The sequence below is a fragment of the Bactrocera latifrons genome, unplaced genomic scaffold, assembly GCF_001853355.1.
Source record: "Bactrocera latifrons isolate USDA-ARS-PBARC rearing strain unplaced genomic scaffold, ASM185335v1 scaffold_34, whole genome shotgun sequence".
Lineage (NCBI taxonomy): Eukaryota > Metazoa > Arthropoda > Insecta > Diptera > Tephritidae > Bactrocera > Bactrocera latifrons.
The window spans coordinates 105,075-116,300 of NW_017536979.1; the positions used below are offsets into that span (position 1 = coordinate 105,075).

The 11,226-nt window shown below is 37.3% G+C and overlaps 3 protein-coding genes across 4 annotated transcripts in view; 1 reads left to right on the forward strand and 2 right to left on the reverse strand.

Annotated features, from left to right (window-relative positions):
• Positions 1-363: 363 nt before the first annotated feature.
• Positions 364-2,753, reverse strand: LOC108971387. Its single transcript, XM_018937421.1, has 4 exons — positions 2,348-2,753; positions 2,164-2,286; positions 1,881-2,012; positions 364-496 (listed from the first exon to the last, which is right to left on the reverse strand). The coding sequence occupies exons 1-4, from the start codon at positions 2,639-2,641 to the stop codon at positions 413-415; spliced, it is 633 nt and encodes a 210-aa protein (XP_018792966.1). The 5' UTR covers positions 2,642-2,753; the 3' UTR covers positions 364-412.
• A 2,324-nt stretch (positions 2,754-5,077) lies between these two features.
• On the forward strand, positions 5,078-5,766 carry LOC108971389. The gene is made up of 3 exons (XM_018937424.1): positions 5,078-5,198; positions 5,259-5,500; positions 5,575-5,766. The coding sequence occupies exons 1-3, from the start codon at positions 5,078-5,080 to the stop codon at positions 5,761-5,763; spliced, it is 552 nt and encodes a 183-aa protein (XP_018792969.1). The 3' UTR covers positions 5,764-5,766.
• A 38-nt stretch (positions 5,767-5,804) lies between these two features.
• Positions 5,805-11,226, reverse strand: part of LOC108971388 (putative uncharacterized protein DDB_G0282129) — a 46,244-nt gene continuing 40,822 nt past the window's right edge. Inside the window, exons 5-6 of one of the 2 annotated variants that reach the window (XM_018937423.1) lie at positions 9,592-9,717; positions 5,805-7,153 (exon numbers count right to left, since the gene is read on the reverse strand). In XM_018937423.1, the coding sequence (XP_018792968.1) occupies positions 6,380-7,153; positions 9,592-9,717 (900 nt within the window). In that variant the 3' untranslated portion in view covers positions 5,805-6,379. The remainder of the gene's footprint in view (positions 7,154-9,591; positions 9,718-11,226) is intronic. The other variant, XM_018937422.1, reaches the window with a different exon arrangement.

Here is an 11,226-nt window from a genome sequence, read left to right on the forward strand (position 1 = left end):
ATAGTATATTCATTTAAGACTATTCCTCATACATTTACGCACAGCTCAAAAAAAAATTTACTGCATTTATTAAAAAAGTGAATATGTCATATTATTTTACAATTAAATAAAATTTTAGAATAATTATTAACTTGATAATAGTAAATCATTCCTATTTGATTTGGCTTCTCAATTTTTGTTTCTAAAATTATACTTTGATTACTCAAAGAAATTATGAATTAAAATTGCTTAATTGCTTGTCTTATAGGATTATTCCACCTAAACCAAAAAAAAAAAAAAACTACAATTTTATGTTAAAATAAATAATAAATTATTTATTGAGAATTAAAAATACAATAAAAATAACATAAACAATCAACAACTACTTCTAACTTAAAGAAAACTGAACGTTACTATAAAAACGGTATTATTTTCATAATCCAACAATTTTGCCACCAATAACATCCAGCTGTGCCGTTATGCCCTTCGAAATAGAACGAGCGATATCCTTCGGTTTCTACAAAGATACAAATGTGTGAGTAATGTCAGCAATTGGATTTTTGCTTATTTTGGTGAGTATTAAGAATATACAACTTCTCAGTAGATTTCTAATCGATGATAAATAATTGTTCGAAGCGGAGTGGACTGTGTCGTAGAGCACTTTCTAAATAAGCTTGGTTGCTTATTTTATGAAGTTAAATATAGGCAAAATCGAATCACATTCACCCACAGTTCCTGTTGAACGCGATTTTGAGCCTCATTAGCGTTTCTTAGCTTACAGAAGATAATTAGAGCATCCAAAAGAAGAATCATCGAAATTATAATACCCTTCACAGCTGCAGTTTTTATGATATAAAAGGGTATAAGATCCCTTTTTTGCTCGAAAAGTTTGATGGCTACTAGATGGTGTAGTGAATCGATTTTAACCAATTGCTTGAAGAGTAAAGGGTTGCTTTGGGCAACAATTTATGCCTTATTTGCTAACCTTTACAAATAAAAAAGTTTTAAAAGATTATTATAGGGAGCCGATATCGACGGTTCCAACAAATCCGAAGCTTCTTTTGGAGAAAAGGATGTATACAAATATTCAGAAGGATATCTCCGATATCTCTAACTGAGGGATTAGTTCTCGTATACATGGACAGGCGGAGAAAAACACGTCTAAATCGGCTATACATACTTATATTTAGTGAGATCGCAGACGTTTCCTTCTGGGTATTGGCAACTTCGCTGCAAATTTTAGGGGTGACATGGGTTTATAGGTTTCAAAAAATTGATTTTTTGTTGTTTCCAATATTGATGCGAGTAATAGTTTCGGAGATACAGCCTTGAGAACTTGTGCGCTCGAGGCTAGCTAAGCTAAGTGCGCCGTCTCTAAACCGCTTATTTTTCCAAATTTTCAGAATTACTTTGTTAAATATTTCAGTTTAATATAAAAAAAAATTGTTGAAAAAAGGCTATTATAAATAAATTCAAATAAAACTAAACATATCTTCCTAAACATTTGCAAAACGAATACGGACCGAATTAACTGAATTCTATGTTTGAATCCTACTGAGCACAAAATCTTCGGTATTAACTCCACATATTATATATTAAAATATATAAAATACGGAGTATTTTTCTCCTTATGATATGTAAAGTCGTTACTGTCATTATTTTGGACCAATTTAACTGCACTTTATTGCACTGAACTTTTACCGATATAAGCTCAGATGATAAAAGCTTTTACTGCACTTATCAATTTACTCAATAAATGCTCTCATACATACATATATGTATGAATACTTCAATGGGTATTTTCGCATTCGTAAAGCGAATATATGGATGTATATGTGCATAGGTATATAAAATTATATTTTTTTATATTTCAAAATTGTCAAAATAAAAGCTTCACTTACCTGTATTAAAGCGTTGAGGAGATTCGAAAAAGCCTCGTAACCGTTCACAATTGAGCGCGCTATGCCATCAAACATATCACCGTTATTGCCATATTTCTCATGCTCACTAATGGTGTCCACAATAGGTTCCAGCTGCAGAAACCAAAAAAAAAAAAAAACAAAAAAAAAAAACAAAGGTTGCAAGTACATGTAATGTTACGTATGTACATATGTATGTTCCCAAGCAGCAATTTAGCATTGACTTTAATAATTGATTTCTATGTGTCGTTGAACTCATACTCACATTGGTCAAATCGGCCACCTTCTTCTGCGTCTTGTCATATGTGCTAAGCACCTTGGACGGTATGCCTTCTTGTTCCAGATTTACTGACTCGGCAGTCTTTTCTTGCGACGGCAACAAAGAGATCTGTCACGATACAATGTGGCATTATTAGAAAAGTCGAAAGCTCGTAAGCGCATCAAGTTACCCTAAATCCACCCGAGCTGCTGCTACCACCTTCCTCGGCTTGCGAATGCACCGTGTACTCCGCCAGCTGCGCTTCGTCGACACGAAAGTCTGGACTACTGTCGCCAGCCGTCGCCGTGTCTTCTGCGATGGGCGTGTTTTGAACGGTGCCACCATTGACCTCAAGCAAAAGCTTGGTATTGTCCACTGCAGATTGCGCAAGCTCTGCATCATTGCTGTTGGTAATCGGATGCGCTTGTGTGTGGAGCACAAAGAGCAATACGAAAATCTTAAACTGTGTCACAATAGGCAACATGTTAAGCCCTTCAAAATCAATTTCTCGTATTTAACTGAATTAAATTTAAGAAGTGAAGTATTTACTCTCTGCGATAACTGTTGCGATGTTACAGCGCATGCGCATGCGCACGTTCAAGCACGAAAATTCGACTGAGTCGTTGAAGGCAACGCTTTTATTGAATTGGCCCGCGACTTGGACATTGCCACACACAGTAAATATATTTCGGTAAATACATTGATACTCACATATGCATGTGTGTATGTTGGGGACTTGGTTTTGCAGTTTCGAAAATGTAATGCTTTTTTGCCTTCTTTGTTGTTATTACTAGGCTATTGTAAACTTGGCTTTCAGCTGCTCGCTAAACGCGATCGCATTACTTTACTACTTTACCCAAACAAACACACACATATGTACATATGTATGCATGAAGTCGCTTGCGCGTGCGCTGTGTACCCACTGACCAAGCTTCGAAAAGTTTCGCATCCGTAACAAGCTGGAGCTTCAGGTTGATGAAAGTAGTTGGAAATGAGGAAGGAAATGCAATGATTTGCTGTCGGCGGACAATTTTGTTGGAAGTTTTAAGTGAAATTTTAATCGCACAAATATTGCTCCAGTGGCCCACTGGACTGGTGACTGTCATTATCAAGCAGTTTGACCAAAAGTGGTCAGTCATGAGCATTTGCTGTCTGACCAAGCAGGCCATTCATGCGTCATTGCTGTCATTACCATCGTGATTACTTTACCGAATGTGTGGATTTTTACAAACATATGTTGGAGCTTAAATATATAAACATCTACGTTAGTGATGAAATGCGGAATTCACTCAAGATTTCTATTGTCAACAAGTTGCTTATGCTTCAAACTATAGCTGCGCTCTCATAAGCATCTTCTCTCTCTCTGCATTTTACCTTTAACTTCTATATAAATACGTTTCTGCAGTCTTTTATATCTGCTTAATATATTATGTAATATAAGTGCATCGAAATATATGCATATATGTAAATAAACGCTCACACACAGCTTTATTTTACTATGGAGTTTGCTGCTGTTGTTGTCACTGCTTATGGTCATGCAAATTGCGATTGTGTAATCAGCTGGTTTGCCTCGGCGGCATCGTAAGCGAGGGAGCAGAGCGCGAAGCTTGAAGATCATGGCGCTCATGATCACTTACTTCATGATGATCGTGATAATTGTATACGTCATGTTCATAATGATGATCGTTTTGAATTTCCTCATGCTGATGAGTGTGTTTGTTTCGAGTATCTTGAGGCATTCATTCATTAGTTGAGCACTTTTAAAGGTATAATGAAGTGGCTGACATTTAATTGTTTTTTGTAATGTCAGGCTAGTGATGTAATAACATTTGAAACAACAACTACGAAGGTTTTAGTTTTGTTTTTATATTTTCACTGAATGCAAATTTTATTTTAATGATGTTTATTATTCAGGTGCAATTCTTTAAATATTTCTATTCCTGTCTTTTTGTCAAATAATCCATATTTCTTAACAGGCTTAGGCATCTAGGCATGCAAAGTGATGGCTAGGTGCCTATGTATTGCACTTTCAGACTTTATCTGTTAGTTTACGTTCGCTAATGAGTGTGTGAGCTTAAAAGAGCACCTTTGTGAAGAAAGCTTATTTAGGCAAGCTTTATCAATGAATGCTCTCTAATTACTCTATATACAGTAAACACACTTTTAGCGGACAGCATCGGCATGATAGAAACACTACCATTTTGTAATACATGTCACACGTGTCGCGGTGGTGATAAATCCCAACCAAAGGTTGGTGGATCCACAGGCGAATCCCGGACATCCATTCGTGTATAAGTAGACAACTTGGAGACCTAGACTTCCTGAGTGGACATATATGTTTTAAAAGCTGTTCCGATTCCATTGCGGCCTAAGTCCATTTTGTTGGGGCATATGAGACTCTGAGCCCGTATTTTTCCAATGCACTTGTTTTTCAAATGATGGGGAAAAGCTAAAAATTTCACTTCGCTGTAGTTTTTCAGGGGAAAATTTGACGACATTCATGTGTTAGTCTGTATGATAGATAAGACTTAAATCTTTCTCTTTAGCGTATTAAAGTTCCGCATTCCGACTTTCGATGCTTTCTCCTAATACCAGAAAAAAGGGTTTTCTTCTGTAAACAAAGCAGTCACAAACTTACATAAAGTTATGGCTATACTCGAAAATATTACTCCTTGAAGTGGTGAATTTATTCTGGTAATATGTACTAATAAATCCAAAAGAAAGTACATCGTGATATTTCCTTACTTTGCAATGATCCAAAATTTCTGCAGTTTAGTATCATTATAAAGTAACAGTATATTTTCCTAAAAATCAATATCAATACCCTGTATGCCTTATTAAAAACTATGAACTTCAATCATTTTGTTTCAACGAAAAACTCGAAAGCAAAACATAAACATATAAACACCAAAAACCAGAAATGTTTCGCATACAAAAATTAATGCTCGAGGAATTTCGTGAAATTTACGAGCCTGTCATCGTGGAGAATCCATTCACGCAAGTGACCGATAAAGGACTGGGCATTAGACAATATCACATAGGTGCGTTCGCTTAAAAACCATCAGATACGATATTTCAAACGTTTTTTTTTAACCACAAAGGTCTCACGCCCACGAAGCTTGTATTCGGTTGCGATGATTTCGATCAGACCGATCTGGACGACGTCGGCTACCATAATATGGATCCGGAGATCGAAACTTTCCAATTGGTCAGTCTGTTGCCGCTGCAATTTCTGCAAGTGAAATTCTTTCGCAAACAGGGACGCTGCATTATGCGTCTCTGCATTGTGGGCGATGAGGACAAACCGATGTTCTTCGAGTTCGGCGGACACATGTATAAAAATGTGAGTAGCCTTGTGGGCGCAAGTAACATTATTTGTATGTATGTATGTTTGCATGTGAGTATGTCACTTTGTAGTTGTTCTGGAACACGTGGCGTGAGCGTATCGCCACCATACGCCTCGCACAGCCCATACTCTTTCACATTTCCGGCTGCAGTCCATTCTCAAGCACTGATGTGCTGCTCGAAGAGGAGGAGGTGCAGGCACTGGTGCACTCGCCACCGCTTTCGATAGCCAGTAATTGCGTGAACTACAGTCAGCAATGAATTTTGAAGAGAGTTCAATATGTGGACATTAAATACGATCATTAGAGTGTATGTATGTATATGGTTTTATTACAAAGTTACAAATGTGATAACAATTCCTTGTGCTTAAGCCGCGTTTTGAAAATATATATTTTATATGTATTAAAGATACGAAATATTTAAATGTATATATTATGTACTCTATATTATATACCATATATACATAGACATATATTTTGTAAGCAAATTTGTGTGCAGCTCGAAGACTTATTTATTTGTGATTATTTACATATATACTTCATAAAATAGTGAAAGAGAAGACATCTACAACCGAAGTTTCGTGCATTTACATTTTAAAAAGCAAATATTATTTACAATTGCAAATTTTTTACAGAAAGTAGCGTACTTTGTTAAAATAATCCTTCTACAACTAAACTTAGCACTAAGTAAAAGTTTTTCTCTGTACACAAACATTTTAGATATATGGCTAGATAACTTAGCAAACAGCGGACCGCAATTACAGCTTATATAAGGCAAATAAATCAAGCAAAATATGGAACTGCTAAGTTTCCTTTACAGCTTTTATTCCTACACCGTGGGATCTAGGAGTTTTCGCATTTTACATTTGCCTCAAGCATCAATTTCCGAAAGTGATGGTCTTCTCCGAGTTCTTCGACCCGCCGCCCCCGCTGCCGCTGTGGCGATTTCCGTTCTTCAGAATGCCATTAGTGCCACCATTTGCGGTACCGTTGCTCAATCGCATGGGCGGTGGCGCAGTGCTGGCCACTTCATTTATGCTCACACCGTGCAGCTTTCTGGCCACATTCTCATAATTCTCGTAACTGCTGCGCAGCGGACAATTACTCTGATGCTCCAACAGCTCTGCCGATTTCTTGAGCTTGGAACGTGTCAAAGTGTGCTGTAGTTCCGTCTGCAGTTGGTCGGCGGTGGCTTCCAACGCAGTACCGTTACTGCGTCTCGGTGTGCCAACAAAGTCGAATTTGGCTGGCTCACGCCGCTGTTGTGGCTGCTCGTATTCGCCGATTGTTATGGAGCCCGCGCGCAGTGTGCGTCTGTTGTTGTTATTACTATTATTGTTGTTGTTGTCGTTGGCTGCATCGCGTCCATTTGTGACTACATTCGTGCTGGCATAACCGTACGACGGCCGCACACTACTGCTTATTGTTGTTGCCTTCGTACGTATTTCCACATTGTCGTAATCGGGCACGGGGGTGGCTGGCGGCTTCGGCGGTTGTTCTGTGGGTGCTTTAAGCGGCGTTACGCCATTATTGTAGTTGTTGTTGGTTTTCTGCTGTACTGGCTGTTGTTGCGAAGTGAACTTGTTGTTGTTGTTATTTGTGTTATATTGTGCCGCTTGATTTCTCGGCGGTGAGCTGGCAAACTGCGGCGGCTGTGGGGGAGTAGACGAGCGGAAACTCATTAAAATTGTTGATTATTTAAAATTTAAAAGCTGATTAATTAACTAAATATGCATAAATATGTTTATGGATGTTTGTATGTCTTGTTTTTAACGTAAAACTGTGTTGAATGGTCATTTATGCTGAACACCTCAAACTAAGCCAAAGAGGCGTGAGTGTCCAACAGGGCGTATAAGTGTTTTTTCTGCTTTTGTATTTTGCATAATATTTTAGTGTTTAAGTGTGTAAGTATGTATGTAGGTTCATTATCGGCGTTCGTGTTCAATGTCTAAATTTTTGTTATTACAAGTAAATATATATTTTTATAGTTTTGTGGAAGCGCTTGAGTAATCAGTTGTGTAAAACTTAAACATAAAAAACTCATATTTAAATAATTATTTGTTTGTACCGGTGGGGGAACAGGTGTAAATATAAAAATAAATTGCATTGAAATGTGTTGTAGTTGTGCGCCACTTTGAAAATGTTTATTTTAATAAGTTTCTCTAAGGCAACGCTGCATTACTGCGAAACTTTTTTTATAATTATGAGTATAGTTAAATATTAGGATATCAAAAAAGTCTTGCGGTATTTTCGCTGGTTGGCGCTGAGAGCACGTAGTTCTAGTTTTATTCGTCGCATCGGGTCATGCTATAACTTTTTGGAAAGCTCATTTCACGCGCTAATACGCGTTTGATTGTCGATTCTTTTAAGTCGTTCGTGAGTTATAGCGTCACAAACATGGAGCAAAATAAAGAGAAAATACAGCATATTTTACAGTACTACTACGATAAAAACAAAAATGCATCTCAAGCCGCCAATAAAATTTGTGCAGTTTATGGACCCGATACAGTTTCCATCTCCACCGCACAACGATGGTTTCAACGTTTTCGTTCTGGTGTAGATTTAGGTCGCTGAATTGATCGAAAGATACCGGCATAGTAGCCGTAGCATCGGTCAAGAGTTGGGCATGAGTCATCTTTTTTGACAACCTATTATTTGTTGTAATAAGCGAGAGTTTCAAAGTAATAAAGGAATCTCATATTTGAAGCTTCGTGATGTATTCTTGTAGGGAGACAATTTACTTCCAAACGATTGAAAAATATTTCGAGTTTATTATCACGAAGTATGCATCGTCATCTAAAATGCAGAACAACGTATCATAAGAAAAAAATTGAAAATCGCTATCAGTTATAATAACCAATATATTGGGTAATCAAAAAACTTTTCGTATTTCTAATCAAAATTCAACTTATTTTGTTTTATATTTATACTAATAAATAAATAAACAAATATGTATGTTCTGGGTCGACCACCTTTTGCTATTATTCGCCAGAGACATTATTCCATCGGTGTAAAATTTTCATCAGTGTAAATCGCATTCTTCCCTTTTTATACAAAAATTTCAAAATATAGCGAATTTCTTCATTTTGTTTCATTTTTGAGCAGCTATACCTTTTTTCCAACTTCAACGAATTTAATTTTCTTTATTTAAATGAAGCTCAAAATCTCATCAAATACGAAAAGACTTTTTCGACTACCCAATATAACAGTTTCATAACCCAAACTCAAATTTGGTTTCAATACGTGGTTTTGATAACCAAAATATAACCATTTTATAACCGAAACTCAAATTTTTGTTCCAATTTGAGTTTTCAACGTTTTTATTATAACGTTTTTTCTTCACCTGCAAACTCACGAAAAGTGATGCTACGTTATTTTGCATTTTAGGTGACGATATATGAGAGGGAATCTGCGAATCCAGAAGATATTACGGATATTAAAAGCGCGGCACGTGTAAAATTTTTGTAATCTATTCAAAGGCAAGCTGATAACAGCTAATAGGAAATTCCTCTCCCGAAAGCGTGTCCAAGAGGCGTTTATGAAAGTGAGTATTGCTGTTATTTCTATATCTCAATCAATTGCCCAATACATTACTAATTTTGTGAAATTTATGATATCAACGGCAATTATACTGAGCTGAATGGTGTTGTTATTGGTGGAGCTCTCACTTTTGCCGGAAATAGCACAATCTTTGAATTTGCATTGTACTTGATTGGTAAATAATTGATAATTTGTGAGATACATATTCCTCGAAAATTGTTTGTGCTCACAGTATGAAAGATGAGCGGATATATGAACGTACATTGAGCGGATAATGGGATTTTAGCTTACGAAACAGTGTTACTAAGATCACTTCGAATGAAACGAAAGGTTTTTCGGTACACACTTGCAATGGGAATGGAATTATAATGTTTTACCAACCAACCCAACAGGGTTATTTTAAAGGATGTACTTATTTGCTTACCCTATTTGATATTTTTATTTCAACGCCTTTAATGAACTCCCTTCAAATAAGATTTTGCAACTTATGGATGAATTATTACTACAGCGCTTCTACTTTAAGCTCATAACTAAGATTAATATGGCTTACCGGTGGCGGTATCTGGAATGGGGTTCCGTTGGCTATTGCACCATTGTCGTTGCGCAGAATGCGACTGGCGCGATGATTGACATCATCCTCCATCATGGTTGTTTTGCGTAGCGCCTCTTGCCGTTCCTGCAGTGGAGAGATACAAAGTGGTGGTCAAAATTAATTTACAAGCTCAGGCGATACAAAATAAGGCGAGAAAGTTTAAAGGCAACCAATTGTGAAGAGATAAATATTCATAAGCATAGATACTTTAATTACTCTCGCGAACTGTGGGGCCACATATGTGTATAAATGCAAACATATGTACGCCAACACATATTCGCCGCCTACTTTAAGTGCCTGTGCCGTTAGCTTACGTGCCTCATAGGTGCTGAGTGTGAAGAGACTGCGGCCGCCGCGTGCGGGACGCATTGTCGCATAGAGCGACTTTTCCTCGTCTTGTTGCATGGCGGCTACCGTGTGCGCTTGATGTGTACAATTGTTGACAAAGTGGCGACTACTAATTAGCTGTTATTAAGTATTGCAATGGATATGCGAGAAGCGTCGCCGCTTAGATGTTGAATTTGTCGATGCGTCGAGTCGCGCGGCAGCAACTGATTGACTAACTAAGTGATTGGCGCACTGATGTTGACTAATTGCAAAAGTTGACGTTTTTCCCCACGCCGATTGTGAAAGCACAAAACACAAAACCAAATACGAAAACGCAAGTAATGCTCACAGTTTTAGCTTATGACACTAGCGAATTTGTAGAGATATTTTTCAATTATTTAACAACGGCAAGAAACCATAAATTAGAATTTGATTATTGCGCACTTATTGTTGTTTTTACTGTTGTTGTTAGTATTATTAGTGTTCAACAACTGCTTGCGCTGGAGTGACTAATTACTCTGTTTGGCTTTGATGTTCTGCAGCGTATAGAACATGCGCAATGTTGACAAGCGCAACCATGGAAAACAACAAACACAACGGAACTGCACTTCTCAATTTGTCGACTAGATTTTTCGAAATTTTCTGGTATACGTTACACTTCTACTACAGCTGGCGATATTTGGTAGCGCGCGCGATAAGATAACGCGCATTGCAATACATACAAACACTGATATGTATGTGAACGCTCTTAGCGCAAGAGCAAACAACAACACGAGTCAAACTATGATATACAACTTATATATGCGCTGCACTGCATATGTGCGCGTTTGCCGAGAAAATACCGTATATTTTCATTGTCTATGATTTTGGCCAATATATTCGCTATTCGCTGAAACTGTGCTTTGGCAGCGTCTGTTGCTGTTGTTGCCTCGCCGCACGGCCGATCCACACTGAAGGTGTGCTTGACTGCCAACAAGCGCGTTCGCCTACAACATTCCATCAGCTGGCCGCACAGAATGATATCATTGTTTTTACTTAGTACATGAGCACTCGAACCCGCTGCGCCGTACACATGCGGAGTCTAGGCTTCTTCGCAAACAACCCGAGTTTAGCGCGAAGTAAATTTGAAAAAATCACAGCACAAAGATAAAAACCAAAAAAAAAAAAAAAAAAAAAAAAAAAAAAACAAAAAAAAAAAAAAAAAAAAAAAAAAAAAAAAAAAAAAAAAAAAAACCCAAGTACATATGAAAATAAATAAGCGAAATA